Source organism: Chiloscyllium plagiosum, unplaced genomic scaffold (genome assembly GCF_037043375.1).
Source record: "Chiloscyllium plagiosum isolate Xiang-an unplaced genomic scaffold, Cpla_swu_hap1 HiC_scaffold_28, whole genome shotgun sequence".
Classification (NCBI taxonomy): Eukaryota; Metazoa; Chordata; class Chondrichthyes; order Orectolobiformes; family Hemiscylliidae; genus Chiloscyllium; species Chiloscyllium plagiosum.
This window is the reverse complement of record NW_028270166.1, coordinates 48,576,643-48,597,133: the sequence shown is the minus strand read 5'-3', so window position 1 is coordinate 48,597,133 and position 20,491 is coordinate 48,576,643. Positions and strand designations below refer to the sequence as shown.

Genomic DNA, 20,491 nt, shown 5'->3' with positions numbered 1-20,491 from the left:
CTATTTGCCAAAGCTATCTCATGTCCCCTTTTTGCCGTCCTGATTTCCCTCTTAAGTATACTCCTACTTCCTTTATACTCTTCTAAGGATTCACTCGATCTATCCTGTCTATACCTTACATATGCTTCCTTCTTTTTCTTAATCAAACCCTCAGTTTCTTTAGTCATCCAGCATTCCCTATACCTAGCAGCCTTCCCTTTCACTCTGACAGGAATATACTTTCTCTGGATTCTTGTTATCTCATTTCTGAAGGCTTCCCATTTTCCAGCTGTCCCTTTACCTGCGAACATCTGCCCCCAATCAGCTTTCGAAAGTTCTTGCCTAATACTGTCAAAATTGGCCTTTCTCCAATTTAGAACTTCAACTTTTAGCTCTTTTCCTTTTCCATCACTATTTTAAATCTAATGGAATTATGGTCGCTGGCACCAAAGTGCTCCCCCACTGACACCTCAGTCACTTGCCCTGCCTTATTTCCCAAGAGTAGGTCAAGTTTTTCATCTTCTCTAGTAGGTACATCCACATACCGGATCAGAAAATTGTCTTGTATACACTTAACAAATTCCTCTTCATCTAAACCTTTAACACTATGGCAGTCCCAGTCTATGTTTGGAAAGTTAAAATCCCCAACCATAACCACCCTATTTTTCTTACACACAGCTGAGATCTCCTTCCAAGTTTGTTTCTCAATTTCCCTCTGACTATTAGGGGGTCTATAATACAATCCCAATAAGGTGATCATCCCTTTCTTATTTCTCAGTTCCACCCAAATCACTGCTCTGGATGTATTTCCAGAAATATCCTCCCTCAGCACAACTGTCCCTCATCAAACATGCCACTCCCCCTCCTCTCTTGCCTCCCTTTCTATCCTTCCTGTAGCATTTGTATCCTGGAACATTAAGCTGCCAGTCCTGCCTATCCCTGAGCCATGTTTCCGTAATTACTATAATATCCCAGTCCCATGTTCCTAACCAGGCCCTGAGTTCATCTGCCTTCCCTGTTAGGCCCCTTGCATTGCAATAAATGCAGTTTAATTTATTAGTCCTACCTTGTCCCTGCCTGCCCTGACTGTTTGACTCGCTTCTGTTCTCAACTGTACCAGTCTCAGATTGATCTCTTTCCTCACTATCTCCCTGGGTCCCACACCACCGCCACCCCCCCCCCTCCCCCACCTTACTAGTTAAATCCTCCTGAGCAGCTCTAGCAAATCTCCCTGCCAGTATATTAGTCTTCTTCCAATTTATGTGCAATCCATCCTTCTTGTACCCCAAAAGAGATTCCAATGATCCAAAAAACATGAATCCTTCTCCCATACACCAGCTCCTCAGCCATGCATTCACCTGCTCTATCCTCCTATTCCTGCCCTCACTAGCTCGTAGAACCGGGAGTAATCCAGATATTACTAGTCTCGAGGACCTCCTTTTTAAGTTTCTGCCTAACTCTCTGTAATCTCCCTTCAGAGTCTCAACCTTTTCCCTTCCTATATCGTTGGTTCCAATATAGACAATGACCTCTTGCTGGCCCCTCTTCCCCGTGAGAACATTCTGCACCCTCTCGGAGACATCCTTGATCCTGGCACCAGGGAAACAACACACCATTCTGCTTTTTTGCTGCTGGTCACAGAAGCGTCTGTCTGTATCTCGGACTACAGAATCCCCTAACACAATTGATCTCTTGGAACCCGACGTACCCCTCGTTGCATTAGAGCCAGTCTCAATACCAGAAACTTGGCTGTTCGTGCTACGTACCCCTGAGAATCCATCACCCCCTTCATTTTCCAAAACAGCATACCTGTTTGAAATGGGTATATCCACAAAAGACTCCTGCACTAGCTGCCTACCTCTCTTACCTTTCCTGGAGTTAACTCATCTATGTGACTGTATCTGAGACATCCCCCCCCTTCCTACAACTGCCATCCATCACATACTGTTGCTGTTGCAAATTCCTCATTGCTTCTAACTGTCTCTCCAACTGATCCATTCGATCTGATAAGATTCGCAGCCAGCAGCATTTATGGCAGATATAATCTGCAGTAACCCTTAACCTCTCTTTAAACTCCCACATCTGACAAGACGTACATATCACTCTACATTTTTATTGTTGGCTTAATGCATACAGAAAACTCCACATGAATGCTCAAAAGAAACAGGGTAACAGGTGAATTCTCTCCTAAAATGACTCTTCAAAAATGCAAAGATGGGAGTAAACATCTTCCTTGAAACTGTTAGCCCATTGCTAAATTTTATGGATTAAAGCTCATTTGACAACTCTATGAGAGACCAAATTGCACGAGTACAAAAATTGTGATTTAAATGGAAGAACGAACATGCCTTGGAGACAGAATCTGTGAGTAATTGCTGCTGCAACTGCACATCAATATCCAATGCTACTGCTCCAACTTTTCCAATAGACTTCCTCACTGCTGTTTCTGGCTTTTCTCCAAAAACAGACGTTATGACTGAAAGAACAGTAACATAGTAGAGAGGGCATTTGTCATTTAAAGAGCTGGAACAGCAGCAGGAGTGAGTGCGAGAGAAAAAAAAATAAGGGGCCAAGATGTTTGTGGATCTAGTACAGGTACAGCGACTCTGTCTGTGTCTGCAAGAAAATCTGAAAGTGAGTTAAAGAGATAATGTAAGCAGTGGACTAGGTGTGGAAGGAGAAGGAAGAAATTCTCAGGGTGAGGGAGGAGGTGTGGGCAATATTGCTAACTTCTACATTTTATTTGAATTAATTAATTCCCAAATATTTTATAAAAAAAGTCTTTATTTTCCTTCTGAAACACTTCCTGGTTTTTAATTTAGAAACTACAACTGGAATAAAAAGATAAAAAATACATTTCAGTGGTTTTCTTCCTCTTTTGTTTTTAAGCGATCTGGTGTAAAGGAAAAAAAATTATTATGGGGAAATCAATTTTGTCTGTTCCCCTTATGATTTTTTTCTTTAAATGTATAGAAGTGCCCATCTGTATATATTTTTGGTTGTCAATGTGTGTATTTGTTTTTACAAGTTTGACATTTGGAAAGATTTGGGAGTCCAGTTGAACCAGAATAGCCTAATCCCCAGGTCCCAAGTTTGCTTCAATATCAGCAACTGGATTATTGGTAAAGAATGAAGAATAACAGATTGTTGTTGAACACAGGCTGCATGCTCAGTACAAGTCACTATTTTAATGTCCTTTACTAGAGACAGCAAGTTTGCTAGACCTTACTTTGAAAAGTTTGCTTTCTAACTTAAGGAGCCCTGAAAATCAAGATGTAGTCCCCCAAAAATCTAACATCATATGCTCTTGAAAAGGGAAAAAAAAAACAAATTTTGATGACAGCACATGTTATATTCCCATTTTGTAAACAGGAAATCTACTGCTGACTTACAAGCAAATTAAATCCTGCTTACATATAGTATTAGATTAGATTAGATTACTTACAGTGTGGAAACAGGCCTTTCGGCTCAACAAGTCCACACCGACCCGCCGAAGCGCATTCCCCTACGTTTACCCCTTTACCTAACACTACAGGCAATTTAGCATGGCCAATTCACCTGACCTGCACATCTTTGGACTGTGGGAGGAAACCGGAGCACCCGGAGGAAACCCACGCAGACACGGGGAGAACGTGCAAACTCCACACAGTCAGTCGCCTGAGGCGGGAATTGAACCCGGGTCTCTGGGGCTGTGAGGCAGCAGTGCTAACCACTGTGCCACCGTGCCTGGTCACAATGAAAGTAAAATAGCCCAAAGACACGACAGAACAATTCCAAACTCAACAATGAGCAATGCTAATCAATAGACATTAAATTCAAGGCATTTAATCTACAAGTAAAATATGATGGCCCAAGATCAATGTATCAACCAAAAGACCAATGTCCTGGGGATAGCTACAGATGTACACTTCTGCATCAGTTGTACCATTTCATAGATAAATATCTGATACATCACATTATCATAGCAACCAGACCTATTGCTATGATGACCTAGGTCATTGATTATAATACATGTAAGGAAGAAAGAAGTGTTTTTAAAGTGTGGTTAAACAGGTAGCTTTGTAACACAGCAGTCAAGTTGCATATAAGATGCCATGATTAGCAATGAGATATCCTAAGATTTTTTTTAATAACACATTGCAGAACTCATCTACTCTTTATCAAATAGTGTAATGGGATATTTTATAACCTCCCGAGAAGATCTTGGTTTAAGGGCTGTACAGACCATTCTAAATGTCTTCTATCCGATACTTACTTTTACAAAAACAGTGACATAATGATAATGTCGCTGGGCCAGTAATCGAGAGACCCCTGTTAATACTCTGGGGTATGGGATCAAATCTCACCATGACAGCTAGTGGAATTTAAATGCAATTAATAAATATAGAATATAAATATAGTATAAGTGATCACTACAGTTTTTATAGTGATCATAAAAACTATAATCAATTGTTGTAAAAACACATCCAATTTACTAATGTTCTTTAGGGAAAGAAATTTGACATCCTTTCCCCATATCCCATGAAAGAGTTAAGCAAAACAGTTTGGATAAACATTCATGCAGCAGTAAATCCAAAGGACACAAAATCAGGCATTTTACCAATCTTCATGTTTTATAACATGTCATGGTAAACCGCAAACGTGGAAGCAATACTCACATAAGTAAGTTAATCAGAATTCATTCATTAACATTTGCAGTGAAGTTTCAAAAATAACATTCAAACAAAAACAACAGCAGCCACTACTTGGATATTTAACAACTAAAAAGACAAAACCTATCTGCAAGTCCCTTTTACACTTGCACTACATTGTTTGCCTTACCCCATCTAAGAAGAATCGTAATCTTTCCTGTGTCTCGGGTTCCAGTGTTTTTCTGTCAAGACGTAATCTTTTGTACCTTACTTGGTCCAATTCTCTTCTTAATAGTTCTCTACCTTCCCATTCTTGTCTTGTTTCTCGTTCCCATGCTCCATGTGGTCTAATGAAGAAAGAAAATTAATATTTCATACTTCATTTTGGGGTAACTGGACTCAAATTACCAAGTGACAATTCATATAAGAGGTCCAGATGACGTATCCTTGGAAAAAGAAGACAGAGTGAAAAATATAGCATTCAGATTATGTTTCCAATGGAATGGAATGGAAAAACAAAGAAGCCCTGAATTATAAAGCAAGTGGAAAAGATTGTAGTAAATGTTACAAAAGCAGATGCAGCTCTGGGTTTATTATGTAAGAACAATGGCTATAAAACAGGGCAAAGTCAAAAATCACACAGCACCAGGTTACAGTCCAACAGGTTTATTTGAAATCACTAGCTTTCAGAGCATAGCCCCTTTGTCAGGTAAAGAGAGAGGAAAGCACACAGAATACCGAATTTATGGGCAGATATCAAAAGACTATACAAATGGTGTGACTGGAGTGTGGAATAATAAGGCTCTGTTGGTGACCAAGATTGTTAGACAGTGTGAGTAAAGTGTCAATAGCTGAATAACAACTGAAGGGATGACCTGTTATCCGATTAAATGAGGCGGACAGATAATTTAAAAATAATAATAAGGTGGTGTTGGAGACAAACCAAATGACTGGAATAACATGGAACAAAAACAGAAGCTGCTGGAAAAGCCCAGCAGCTTGGGCAGCATGTGTGAAGAAATAACAGTGATCCTTCCTCTAAATGATGAGGTTGCAGAGCTTAGAGATCTGGATGTCATGGTACATGCATTACTGAGGTTAGTATGCAGGTACAGCAAGTAATTGTGAAAGCTAATAACATTATATTTTATTGCGAGGCGACTTGAATGCAAGAGTAGGGAGGTTATTCTTCAGTCTTACAAGACATTGGCGAGACTGTGGAATACTATGTACATTACTGGTCACCATACTTATGGAAGGATGTTAATGCATTGGAAGCAGTCCAGAGAAAGTTTACTAGAGTAGTACCTGGAATGAGCAGATTGCGTTATGAGGAAAGGCTAGACAGACTAGGCCTGTATTGAGTGGAGTTTAGAAGAGTCAGAGTTGACTTAATTGCAACATACGAGATCCTGAAGGGTGTTAACTAGGTGGATGCCAATAGAACGTTTTCTCTTGTGTGAGAATCCAAAACTGGAGGTCATTGTTTAAAACGAGGGGTCACCTACTATGCGAGTAATGAGGAAACACTTTTTTTTCCTCAGAGGGTTGACTGTCTTTGGAATATCCTTCCTCAAAAGGTAGATGCAGAATCTTTATAAAGGCAGATAGATTCTTGATTACTATGGGGAGAATAGATTATCGGGTTGTACCGCAATGCAATGTTGAGGTTAATGTCTGATCAACCATGATCTTAACGAATGGCAAAGCAGGCCAAAGGGTCTAATGGCTCATTCTTGTTCCTTGTTGGTATGATCAGAAGATCGTTGGGTCTATGACAATATCCTGAGGAACTCCTGCAGAGACTAGATAGAGTTATGGAGGATGGAAACAGACCCTTCAGTCTAACTCATCCATGCTGTCCAAATTTCCCAAATTAAACCAGTCTCATTTACCTTACCAAAATAGGTGCAAAAACAGAGAAAGACAGACGACAAACTGGGAAATGTTGATGTACAAAAGGACCTACATGTCCTTGTACACCAGTCACTGAAAGCAAGCATGCAGGTGCAGCAAGTGATTAGGAAGGCAAATGGTCTGTTGGCCTGTATTTTCATGGAATAGGAGTACAGAAGCAAGGATGCCTTGCTAAGCTGTACACGGCTTTGATATGTAGGGCCTCTGTACAGGATCGCCTATCCAATCAAGGTGCAGGGGGAAGTGACGAAGACCAGAGGGGCCGCCGGATAGGTTTTTTTTCCCCTTTAAAAGCGCGCAGGAGAAGAACCCGAGGCACTACAGAGGTAGTGTCTCCCACCCGCCCTCCTCCTCTAACCTAAATAATAAGACCCGTTGTGATAAGTAGGTAAGTGCTGCATTTTGCTTGTTGTATTCTTTAGACCCAGTTTTTTTTTTTAAAAAAAGGTTACTTTTAGAGGGATGGCAGTGAAGGCAGTGCAATGTTCCTCTTGCAACATGTTTGAGGTGAGGGATGCCATGGACGTCCCTGCTGATTACACTTGCAGGAAGTGCACCCATCTCCAGCTCCTCCAAGACCGTGTTAGGGAACTGGAGCTGGAGTTGGATGAACTTAGGATCATTTGGGAGGCAGAGGGGGTCATAGATCGGAGCTTTAGGGAAGTAGTAACTCCAAAGGTGGCAGATAGATGGGTGACAGTGAGGGGGACTGGGAGGAAGCAGCCAGTGCAGGGACCCCCTGCAGCCGTTCCCCTCAAGAACAAGTATACCGTTTTGGATACTTGTGGGGGGGGACGACTTACCAGGGGTAAGTAACGGGGCTCAGGCCTCTGGCACGGAGCCTGTCCCCGTTACTCAGAAGGGAAGGGTGGAGAAGAGCAGAGCAATAGTAATTGGGGACTCGATAGTTCGGGGCACAGATAGGCGGTTTTGTGGGAACGAGAGAGACTCACGTTTGGTATGTTGCCTCCCAGGTGCAAGGGTACGTGATGTCTCTGATCGTGTTTTCCGGGTCCTTAAGGGGGAGGGGGAGCAGCCCGAAGTCGTGGTCCACATTGGCACCAATGACATAGGTAGGAGGAGCGCTGAGGATGTTAGGCAGGCTTTCAGGGAGCTAGGTTGGAAGCTCAAAGTTAGAACGAACAGAGTTGTTGTCTCTGGTTTGTTACCCGTGCCACGTGATAGAGAGTCGAGGAATAGGGAGAGAGAACAGTTAAATGCGTGGCTACAGGGATGGTGCAGGAGGGAGGGATTCCGGTATTTGGATAACTGGGGTTCTTTCTGGGGAAGGTGGGACCTCTATAAACAGGATGGTCTGCACCTGAACCTGAGGGGCACCAGTATCCTTGGTGGGAGGTTTGCTAGTGCTCTTGGGGGGGGGTTTAAACTAACTCTGCAGGGGCATGGGAACCCAGACTGTAGCTTTAGGGTGCAGGACCTGGAGTGTAGGGAGGTTAGGAACATGGCATCAATTTCAAAGGAGGATGCCTGTAAACAGGAAAGTGGCTTGAAGTGTGTATACTTCAATGCAAGAAGTATACGAAATAAGGTAGGTGAACTTGCAGCGTGGGTTGGTACCTGGGACTTCGATGTTGTGGCTATTACGGAGACATGGGTAGAACAGGGACAGGATTGGCTGTTGCAGGTTCCAGGGTTTCAATGTTTTAGTAGGGTCAGAGGTGGGGGTAAAAGAGGGGGAGGTGTGGCATTGCTTGTCAAAGATAGGATTACAGCTGTGGAAAGGACAATGGATGAAGACTCGCCATCTGAGGTAGTTTGGGCTGAGGTTAGGAATAGGAAAGGTGAGCTCACCCTGTTAGGAGTTTTTTACAGGCCTCCTAATAGTCCTAGAGACGTAGAAGAAAGGATTGCGAGGATGATTCAAGAGAAGAGTGAAAGTAATAGGGTGGTTGTTATGGGGGACTTTAACTTTCCTGATATTGATTGGGAAAGCTATAGCTCAAGTTCGTTAGATGGGTCAGTGTTTGTCCAATGTGTGCAGGAGGGTTTCCTGACACAATATGTAGATAGGCCAACAAGAGGTGAGGCCATACTGGATTTGGTTCTGGGTAATGAACCAGGCCAGGTGCTAGAATTAGAGGTAGGTGAGCACTTTGGGGACAGTGACCACAATTCGGTGACTTTTACTCTAGTGATGGAGAGGGATAAGTGTGCACTACAGGGCAAGAGTTATAGCTGGGAGCAGGGAAATTATGATGTGGTGAGGTATGACTTAGGATGTGTGGCTTGGAAAAGTAAGCTTCAAGGCAAGGGCGTAATTGATATGTGGAGCTTGTTCAAGGAGCAACTATTGAGTGTCCTTGATAAGTATGTACCCGTCAGGCAGGGAGGAAAAGGTCGTGTTAGGGAGCCGTGGTTTAATAAGGAATTGGAATCCCTTGTTAAATGGAAGAGGGCGGCCTATGTAAAGATGAGGCATGAAGGTTCAATTGGGGCTATTGAGAGTTATAAGGAAGCCAGGAAGGACCTGAAGAGAGAGCTAAGAGCAGCAAGGAGGGGACATGAAAGGTCCTTAGTTGGTAGGATTAGGAAAAACTCTAAGGCTTTCTATAGGTATGTCAGGAATAAAAGAATGACTAGGGTAGGAATAGGTCCAGTCAAGGATAGTAGTGGGAAGTTGCGTGTGGAGGCTGAAGAGATTGGGGAGACACTGAATGAATACTTTTCGTCAGTATTCACTCAGGAACAGGACATTGTTGCCGATGTGAATACTGAGTCACAATTAAGTAGAATGGATGGCTTTGAGGTATGTAGAGAAGAGGTGTTGGAAATTCTGGATAGGGTGAAAATAGATAAGTCCCCTGGGCCTGATGGCATTTATCCTAGGATTCTCTGGGAAGCAAGGGAGGAGATTGCAGAGCCATTGGCCTTGATTTTTATGTCCTCTTTGTCTACCGGAATAGTGCCAGAAGATTGGAGGCTAGCAAATGTGGTTCCCTTGTTCAAGAAGGGGAGTAGGGATAACCCTAGTAACTATAGGCCGGTGAGTCTCACTTCTGTTGTGGGCAAAGTCTTAGAGAGAATTGTAAGGGATAGGATTTATGAACATCTGGATAGGAATAATGTGATCAAGGATAGTCAGCATGGTTTTGTGAAGGGCAGGTCGTGCCTCACAAACTTTATTGAATTCTTTGAGAAGGTGACTAAGGAGGTGGACGAGGGGAAAGCGGTAGATGTGGTGTATATGGATTTTAGTAAGGCGTTTGATAAGGTTCCCCATGGTAGACTACTGCAAAAAATACGGAGGTATGGCATTGAGGGTGAGTTGGAGGTTTGGATTAGGAGTTGGCTGGCCGGAAGAAGACAGAGGGTAGTAGTTGATGGCAAAGGTTCATCTTGGAGTGCCGTCACTAGCGGTGTTCCGCAAGGATCTGTTTTGGGACCATTGCTGTTTGTCATTTTTATAAATGACCTGGAGGAGGGGTTAGAAGGTTGAGTGAGCAAGTTTGCAGATGATACGAAAGTCGGAGGAGTTGTAGACAGTGAGGAAGGAAGTGGCAGGTTACAGCGGGATATAGATAAGCTGCAGAACTGGGCAGAAAGGTGGCAAATGGAGTTCAATGTAGCTAAGTGTGAGGTGATTCACTTTGGTAAGAGTAACAAAAAGATGGGGTACTGGGCTAATGTCGGATACTCAGTAGTGTGGATGAGCAGAGGGATCTTGGTGTCCATGTACACAGATCTTTGAAAGTTGCCACCCAGGTAAATAGTGCGGTGAAGAAGGCATATGGCGTACTAGCTTTTATTGGTAGAAGAATTGAGTTCCGGAGTCCTGAGGTCATGTTGCAGTTGCATAAGACTCTGGTGCGGCCGCATCTGGAGTATTGTGTGCAGTTTTGGTCGCCATACCAAAGGAAGGATGTGGAGGCACTGGAATGGGTGCAGAGGCGGTTTACCAGGATGTTGCCTGGTATGGTAGAAAGATCGTATGAGGAAAGGCTGAGGCACTTGGGGTTGTTTTCATTGGAGAAAAGAAGGTTTAGGGGTGACTTGATAGAGGTGTACAAGATGATTAGGGGTTTAGATAGGGTCGACAGTGAGAATCTTTTTCCACGTATGGAGTCAGCTATTACAAGGGGGCATAGCTTTAAATTAAGGGGGGGTAGGTATAGGACAGATGTTAGGGGTAGGTTCTTTACTCAGCGAGTCGTGAGTTCGTGGAATGCCCTGCCAGTAGCAGTGGTGGACTCTCCCTCATTATGGGCATTTAAACGGGCATTGGATAGGCATATGGTGGATAGTGGGCTAGTGTAGGTTAGGTGGGCTTGGATTGGCGCAACATCGAGGGCCGAAGGGCCTGTACTGCGCTGTATTCTTCTATGTTCTATGTTCTATTTCAAAATGGCAGCACAAGGTTAGGATCTAAAAATTATCCAGGCATTACATTCCTGACTCCGCCAATTTGTAAACTCCAATAATTAAAATCATCTTCCTTTGTGCTTGGTATGAATCCAATTATTGGAGCTGTCCCCCGATTCCCATATACTAATTTTGCTAGGGCCCCTTCATGCCACACTCAGTCAAGGCAGCCTTGCTTTCAAGGGCAGTCACTCTCACCTCACCTTTGGAATTCAGCTCTTTTGTCAATGTTTGAACCAAGGCTGTAATGTGGTCAAGAGGAACTGAAGGAACCCAAACTGTGTCAGTGAACAGATTAGCAAAACAGGTGCTGTTCAATAACTCTTTCCATTGCTTTACTGATGATTGAGATTTACCAGATTGGATTGTGTTGCTTTCCTTCCCTGTAGGACCCAAGGGAACTAGGTGAGTTTTTACATTATTTCCATTGTCACCATTACTGAAACCAACCTCGTGTTCCATGAGGGCTTTTGGATTACTTGTTCAGTAATCATGACCGCTGTGCTGCCTATCCCTTGCCTCCTCTCCCACCTAGTGGCAAAGGTTAATTGAAGCTAAAGAAACATCGTTTGGAAGACAACTGCTCTGTTTAAGGTCAGCTAGGTACAGATTGAACAGGGATTGCTTCCAGGGCCTCATTGATCATCCTCAGTTAGTAACACTTATTTTTACTGATTGAGCTTTCAAGCGATAGGAATGTTTGTAATTCCCACCAAATTAGACATCTTCTGTCAGCATTATTTGAAAACTGGAAGACAATCAAAATTCACTTTACCCAATGTCAAGAAACTGCCATTTTACAGCTTCTTCCAAGCACATTTTCTGTAGCAGCACTTGCCTCTGTCGGTAAGTTCGTTCCTGTATTTGCTTTGCTTCCTGTATAAAAGGAACACATTTTGTAAATATCACCTTTACCTACCTCTGTGCTAGGCTAATAGTTACTTACTGAAATTATAACTCTCAAACATCCAGGGCAAGTTTAAAACAAAAACAAAGTTCTGGAGAAACTCAGCAGGTCTGCCAGCATTTATAGACAGAAAAACAGAGTTTCATTCATATCCAGTGACTGTTCTGCTCACAGTTCTGATGAAAGATCACTGGACTTGAAATGCTAGCTATTTTTCTCTCTGCAGATGCTCCAGACCTGCTAAGTGTCACCCAAACTTCCAGGTTTATTTTAAATTTTGAGTTTAGATTAAATCAAGAAAGCACTAAAATCAAAGATAATCCAAAATTAAATTTAATTATCCAACCTCTCAGCCAGTAGATAAAATATATTAAAAGTGGCATCAGGAGACCACAAATTGTTTGACACCAACATCTGTCAGTGACCAGACTGTGCAGTAATTAAGAGAAGCTGCAGAAAAATAGTCAGAAACGTCCACAGACAGAGACAAAAATTAACAACAGAGTCACAATAGGACATTTTCACTTTCCATTTGCAGATAATTCTTCTTACCTCCCTTAACAATAATCTCTGCCTTATTGGAAAAGATTCATCCAGTCTCCCTCTTTCAAGACACATCCTCTCAAGCTGGAGTCGATCAAGGTCCCTTTCCAATAACTCTCTAGCTTCCTCTTCCCATATTTCACGCTCTCTAGTAAGAGACAGAAAAGCGACATCAGAAATCAAATGCCCAGAAGCAGGCATTCTACAGTTACAAGCCACTTTCAACATTTTTGTGTAAATTAAAAATTAATTGGGAAGTTAACATAACCTGAAACATACTAAAAGATTACTAAAATGGCTTTAATTGTCCTATATTCAAGGCTCATGTTTTACAAATTTCATGAGACAATTAGATGAAATTGCGGGGTTGGTCTCATTAACTAACAGAACATAGAAGGTGACAAACTTTTATTTGGTTACCATACATCAGTTGCTTTTGTGATATAACATGTTATTGAAAATCATGAGAGGAACAGGGGGAGAAAGTACTTTTAAAACAAAGAACATTATTCAGTGGTCTCTGTTGGACAGGACTATTACATTTTGAAATCTATTCCATGCAGATTTAACAATCTCAGGTAGCCAATTTGAAGAGAGGGTAACCAGAGGGTAACACTGATCACATTCCAATAATCGCTACTACAAATACGACAAGGGCAGAAACAGTGTTAACATTAGATACTGTACACTCTGTGCCAGAAAAACCCTATCCACGCTAACTGACAAAACGCAAAGCATTGTCGCCACTTTGCCAAGGCAATAAATTGGTCCTCAGGATTTAGATCATAAAGATGAACTAACAGTGTTAACAGATGTCAAGAACAGATTGCAATCATATATCTGATCTGGAGAATTTAAGATGGCAGCTGTCTAGGAGGACTGTGTTAGCTGGGCTCTGTGCTTCAACATCGATAGGACAAAGCTAGAACCCATCCCAACCAAGTCACTTTGACTTTAAAAGCAGTAAAAGAGCTATAGAATTTAAATATTTTACTTACCTTCACTTTTTGCTGTGGGAGAATGCCGAAGAAAGGAAGAAGTTTGCCCAAGGCCGGATCCACCAGAGCAGCAGGCCTGCTGATTCACCAGGCCTGCTGATTCACCAGGCCTTGCTTGCTGAATTCACCAAGTCTCGTGAGATGCTGCGAAAACAGCTTGAAGAAAAAAAAATCAAGGAAAAGCTGGCCCCGGTCTCTACTACGCTCCAAAAACATGAACAGCAGCTGGAAGACCTCAGGAAAAGGACAGGTGAGCTCGAACGCTGGGTCACAGGAGTGGAAATTGAAACAGATTCATCCAAGAATCGGAGTGAAGCCCTGGAAACACAGGTCAGTAGTTTGCTTGATCTGGTTGATGATCTTGAAAACCGGGGCAGAAGGAAGAATCTTCGTATTGTCAGTCCGCCAGAGAGGAAGGAAGGTGAACGGCCAGTGGAATCTTTTGAAAAGTGGGTGCTGGAATTCCTTAGCTTGGAGGTTGAAAAGGGAAGGATAAAGATTGAGAGAGCTCACTGGGTCGCAGCACGGAGGCCAGGTGTGGACCAACGCCCTCGTCCTGTCCTGGTACAATTCCATCATTACATAGACAAACAGAGAGTCATGGAAGCTTCCAGAACCCAGGGGAAGGATCCAGGGGCTTTGGTGTGCATGGGCTCTAGAGTCATGTTTTTCCAAGACTTTTCGCAGCGGTCATCCGGAAAAGGAAATCCTTCAATGGCATCAAGTAGAGATTGAGAGAGGTCGGGGTCCAGTACTAAGATACCCAGCGGTGCTTTGGATTACCTATAATGGATCTATACACTTATTTGATTCACCAGAGAAAGCGAAGAACCTTATGGACACGCTCATTTGAACTGGATGATTTGGTAATAAGTTGTGCTAAATTATGTTTGGGATGGACGGAGTATCTACCTTTAATTTCTGAGTTAAGCTGTACCGAGGATAGGGGACGTATTTACTTTAAATTCCCTTCTGCACATTGCTAATCTTTTTTTTCTTCTACTTTATCCTGAACTACTTGTGTTTATGGGGTGGCTCTGTCTAGGAGGAGTTAAATGGGTGGTTGGGATGGCTAGGTGCCCCCTTTGAATGGGGGGTAAATTCCCCTAATCAGTGCCTTTGGCACTTTGTATATGATTTTGCTTTTTTGGTTTTTGGTGTATGTAGTTTTTACAAGTTTTGTAGATTTGTTGGTTGTAGCTGTTTTAGTTTATGTAATTTTTTATGTTCTGTGGATTTTCTTTTACTGAAACTTTGTAATTTGAATTCTCCCTCTCTGGAGCCTAAGTGTTACTATAGAAGGTTATGGCTAAGGATGTGTTTAACTGGTGAACCTAGAACATTAAGGGGAGCCATTTGTTGGTCAAGAGGAAAAAGATACTCTCTAGTCGTAAAAAGAAAAGGTGGCTGTCGCCTTATTACAGGAGACACACCCCGATGATGCAGAACATTTGAATCTGCAACAGAACGGGTATGACTGGGTTTATTTCTCATCTTTTAATACCAGGAGTAGGGGAGTGGCCATACTTGTTAGGAAGAATCTCCCATTTAAGTAATTAGAGTATATTAAAGACACACATGATTTATAATTCTTATAATTGGGGAAGAATATGGGATCTTAAATGTTTACTATCCCCAGGCCCACCCCCTTGGGTTCCTGGTAGATGCACTTTCCAAATTGATGAGTCATGCATCTCGGCATATTATTATAGGGGGGGATTTTAATTGTCTAATAGATCCTACAGTAGACAGATTTCCTAAAGGCCACTGATACTTTCTTCATAATCTAAGCAACTAGGGGATTTGTGTGTTGAATTAACTGGTGGGAGGCTGGAGATGCCTTCAACCTAGAGGCAGGGATTTCACATTTTTTCCAATCCGCACAAATGTCATACAAGATTGGTCTCCCATAATGCATTTGGGCTCGGTGGTATCATGTGCAATTGGCAACATTACTATCTCTGATCACGACCCAGGGTACCTAACGGTCAAGAGTAAGGACAGTATAGTAGGTTCAGGGCACTGACGACTGGATCCCTTCATTCTTAATGATAGCAAGCTTATCAAGTACTTTCAATAAATTCAGCATTTTTCTAGACATTAATTCAGGTTTGGCCAACAGTCCATCCATTCTCTGGACAACTGCTAAAGTCTATGCCAGAAGGTTAGTTATTTCCTACTCTGCCAGTAAGAAACGGCAGAAAGGTGAGCAGCAACACTTGCTCAAAACATAGCTGAAGACAGCCGAGAAGGCCCTCGCTAGCTAAATTACAAAGGATCACACCACACCGGTCCACACTGAACTCCATGCTCACACAGACAGCTAAGAAGGAGCTTACATTTGCAAAAGAAAGGTTGTTTGAGCATGGAGACAAACAGGGCAAGTAGTGCTCCTCAAGCCATTACCTCAATCAGGGAAGACACTGGAAATCTAACCAGTGATTTTAAAAGGACTTGAGAGGGACACATTGATGTCTTTTGACCAGTTAGCTTGGAAATACGAGTTATCTAGCAGGGATTTCTTCCGTTTTTATCCCAAAATCAGGGACTATATTCAAAACAGAAGTACGCTCCTAAATGACCCTTATAGATCCAAAATAGAGAAGAGGGTGCTTAGTGCTAAAAATACACCTTCTGTCAGTACTCTCTATCACCTGCTGGGAGTGGGCTCCTCAGACGAGACTGAGCTGCTTTGTAAGGTATGGGAGAGGGAACTGGGTGTTGAGATCTCCTCTGGGGCATGGGAGGATATCTGGGAGAATGCAAGAAGGATCTTGATTTGCAATAGGACTCATGCCTTGCAACTGAAGATTCTCTACTTGGCTCCGGATCGTCTCTCAAAATTTAAAGTGGGAGTATCTTCACTATGTCCCAAGTGCAAAATGAATACATGTACTCTCACTCATTGTCTCTGGTCCTGCCACAGGCTCCAGACATACTGGAGTGCTGTGGCAAACGAAATAGAGAGAGTCTTGGGGACAGAGGTGGAAATGGATCCAGTACCTCTTTTTCTTGGCCTAGCTAATGTACCTCCTTTAGACGTGCACAAAAAAGCTTTTCAGTATCCTCACTTTTTGTGCAAGAAAGAACATTCTGTTAGGGTGGGTGTCTGAAAATCCCCCCAGGGTTGTTGGGCTAATCAAGGAGCACATCCCTTTGGATTTTCTCACAAGCATGGTGCACCATAAAACAAAAACATTCTATAAAATATGGCGACCCTTTTTGGACTACCTGGGCACAGATGTGTCTGCCATATTAATATGGGCCTTTATATAGCCATGACGATCTTTTCAATGAGTGTGGTATCCAAAGAGGAGGAATTACAAACACATGAATACAAGTTAATGCTGTCAATGATCAAGGGCTATTACTTTGATTCCCTGAGCCATTTTATTATCATTACTATTATTGTCATGGGTTTTTTTTTTAGTTAGTTCGTTAGTTAGTTCGTTAGTTCGTTATTATTTATTTAATAGTGAGCTTCTTTGTACTGTTGAGAATTTTGTGTTCTGTGTATTTTGTAATATCCCAAAAAATCTTCTTTTTCAATAAAAATATATATATTTAAATATCTGATCTGCAAACAATGAACTACTGCAGATTCCATCTTCTTTTAGTCTTTTTATGATGGAGGCAGTACTCTTTCTGAGCCTCAGCTCATATGAAAGTTTCATCAAAAGACAAAGGGAATTGAGAGACTGCTATGAGCTCTGTGTGACAGAGGCATGTCTCACTTCTGCTTCACCTGATTGCGTCTTACAACCTAAGGGTTCCTCAAACCACTGGATGAACTGCATGGTGTCCTCAGGCAAAGCAAAGGATGGAAGAGTCTGCCTCCTGATCAACACCTCTTGGTGCTCAGAGATGAAGGCCCTGGTGAGTTACTGCTCTCCAGAGTTGGAATATTTAACAGTGAAGTGCCGTCCCTACTACCTGCCGCGTGAGTTTACCTCTGCTATCCTGACAGCAGTTCACATCCCACCCCATGCGGAAGTGAACAGTGTACGTGATGAAATATACACTGCTACAAATAGCCTTGAGACAGAATACCCTCCATCAAAGATGCTTATCGCTCCATCCTCTGCCCAAATTTTGATAATTCAGACCATAAGGCTGTGTTCCTTCTCCCAACTTACAAGCAGAAACTGAAGCATGAGGATCCAGTACAGGAAGTCATACAGTGCTGGTCAGATGAGCTCCTTTGTGACTGCTGGGCTGTGACGAGACTGGTCCGTATTCAAGAATTCAGCAGCAAACCTAAATGAAATATGCCCCTACTGGCACCGACTTCATCAGTAAGTGTGTGGAAGACTGCATGTCAAAGAGGTTAATTGAGTGTTACCCAACCAGAAACCAGAAACTATGGATGAACTGAAAGGTGACCCTGACCTATACAGGAAATCTAAGTAGGATTCTAGCAAAGCCATCAAGGACACCAAGAGACAATACCAGACTCAGCTAGAGTCTGGACTAACCACACGAACATATGTCTACTCTAGCAAGGGTGACAAAGCAGAGTAGAATGCCTACAACAATGCATTCCTCCTCGATGCGCTCAATGCATTTTATCCTTGTTTTGAACAGAAGGTCAGTGAAATGATGTCATCTGTCTGCCAGCCTCAGGTTAACCTGTACCCAGAGTCACTGCTGCAGACATCTGATTAGCCTTCTTGAAGGTAAACCCACAGAAAGCAACTGGCCCGGATGAAGTCCCTGACTATGCACTCAGTTCCTAGATGGACATCTTTAACCTCTCCTTACTACAATGTGAGGTTACCACCTACTTCAAGAAGGTCACCATCATTCTAGTGCCAAAGAAAAGTTAAGCAATGTGCCTAAATAACTACTACCCTGACATCCATCATTATGAAGTGCTTTGAGAGGTTAGTATTAGCACACATCAACAACAGCCTCTCAGATTGCTTTTACCTGCTACAAACCACCTATCATCCCAATAGGTCCACAACTGACACCATCTCCATAGCTGTACACTCATCTCTGGAACATCTGGATGACAAGGATGCCTATGTCAGACTTCTATTTATTGACTTTAACTCTGTCTTCGCGGTATAATCCCAACAAAACGCAGCTCCAAACTCCGAGACCTAGGGCTCTGCTCTGTCCTCTGCAACTGGATGTTCGACTTCCTGAACCATCAATAAGAATAGACAACAACACCTCCTCCACAATATTCTTCAACGCGGGTGCCTCACAAGGCTGTGTACTCAGACCCTTATTATACTCCTTATACACTCCAACTGTGTGGTCAAATTCAGCTCTAACTCCATTTACAAATTTGCTGATGACACCACCGTAGTGGGTCGGATTTCAAACAACTATAAGACAGAGTACAGGAAGGAGATAGACAGCTTAGTAGCATGGTGTAAAGACAATCTCTCCCTCAATGTCAAACAAAATGAACGAGGTGGTCATCCGCTTCAAAAAGCAGAGGGGAGGATATGCCCCTGTCTGTATCAATGGTGCTGAGGTGGAGATGGTCAAGACCTTCAAGTTTCTAAGAGTAAATAACACCAATCTATCCTGGGCCACCACATCAATGCTACAGTCAAGAAAGTACACCAAAACCTCTACTTCCTCTGAAGGCTAAGGAAATTCAGCATGTCCACAATGATACTTACCATTTTTATAGATACATCACAGGAACCATCCTATCAGGTGCATCACAGCTTGGTGCAACTGTTCTGCCCAAGACTGGAAGAAAATAGAGCATTGTTGGTGCAGCCCAGTCCATCATGCAAACCAGCCTTCCATACATTGATCCCATCTACACTTCCTACTGCCTCAGTGGGAAGAGACCGCTCCCACCCAGTTATATTCTCTTCCACCCCCTTTTATTGGGCAGAAGACACAGAAGTTTGAAAACACATAGCACAGATTTAAAATCAGGTTCTTTCTTGCTGTTATCAGGCTTATGAATGGACCTCTCACATATTAGAGCTGATCGTTCTCTGCACCTTCTCTGTAGCAGGTATCCCCCGCTATTCGAATGTTCGCTTTACGCCGTTTCGCTTTTATGAAAGACTACATCAGCACCTGTTTTCGCTAATCGAAATAGGATTTTCACTTTTATGAGAAAGTGTGCACAGTGAGAGTAGCAATACAAAGCACGTTCCCCAGAAGTGTTAGTAGATGACCTTCTTCTTCTCTCTCTTACACCCCAGTCTCCTGTACCTGCCACCACCCCAACCTCAGCCTAACATATCATCATCACCACCACCTCTCAGCCTTCCAGTGTGCTCACTTGTCTTCCCGATTTTGGTGAGTGAAACAATACTGTACTATTTTATATAGGCTGTGTATTTATCATATCATTCCTGCTATTACTATATGTTAGTATGAGTTTAGGTTTTGTGTGTTATTTGGTATGATTTGTTAGGTTACTTTTTGGGTCTGGGTATGCTCAATAATTTTTTCCATATAAATTATTGGTAATTGCTTCTTCGCTTTATGCCCTTTCAGCTTACGAAAGCTTTCATAGGAACGCTCTGCTTTTGTATATATTCTGCATTCTGTTCTATTACCCTGATATACTTAATAAGGTATGATTTGTCTGGTTAGCACACACTACAATACTTTTCACTATTACTTGGTACACGTGACAATAATAAATCAAATCAAAGGAATTTGTCATAAATATAACAGGAATATTCAGTATGCATAGTAAACTAATTCCTGTTTAAGAAGATTATTTGCAAGTATTTCCCAATGAATCCTGAACAAAAAGAAAAAATATGTTAGGGGATGGCTCATTAAGTCTTTATAGTAGCTAGTAAGTTTAACAAAAACAACGTAATATAAATGGAAGTCTGTCAGTCTCAGTAATTGAGTGTTTCAAATTCCAAAAATTGTAAGTATTTGTTTTTTAATAAACATTATACACCTCAATCTAAGGTGAAAATATTCCACTGTCCTTTTAAGTCTTAAACACATTCTTGACATTAAGCACACTAACCTGCGTCTTTCAACAGCCCACAATGCTTCCTTGGGATCCAACCTCCATGGTTGTTCTTTCAGCTCATGGGTCTTCTCTATAGATGAATCTCTCTTTTTGCTGGGAGAGCTTCTATGACGACTTCTGGATCTTGAAGTCTGCTTTTCCACAGCAACAAAAAAAT

The 20,491-nt window shown here is 42.3% G+C and overlaps 1 protein-coding gene across 4 annotated transcripts in view; it reads right to left on the bottom strand.

The window, feature by feature from the left end:
- The window catches only part of LOC122565142 (uncharacterized), a 106,656-nt gene that overhangs the window by 15,092 nt on the left and 71,073 nt on the right, over nucleotides 1–20,491 (bottom strand). For 3 of the 4 annotated variants that reach the window (XM_043720807.2, XM_087976186.1, XM_043720809.2), the window contains 4 exons: nucleotides 20,329–20,465; nucleotides 12,367–12,505; nucleotides 11,683–11,783; nucleotides 4,801–4,957 (listed from right to left, as the gene is read on the bottom strand). In XM_043720807.2, coding sequence (XP_043576742.2) covers nucleotides 4,801–4,957; nucleotides 11,683–11,783; nucleotides 12,367–12,505; nucleotides 20,329–20,465 — 534 coding nt within the window. The remainder of the gene's footprint in view (nucleotides 1–4,800; nucleotides 4,958–11,682; nucleotides 11,784–12,366; nucleotides 12,506–20,328; nucleotides 20,466–20,491) is intronic. The other variant, XM_043720808.2, reaches the window with a different exon arrangement.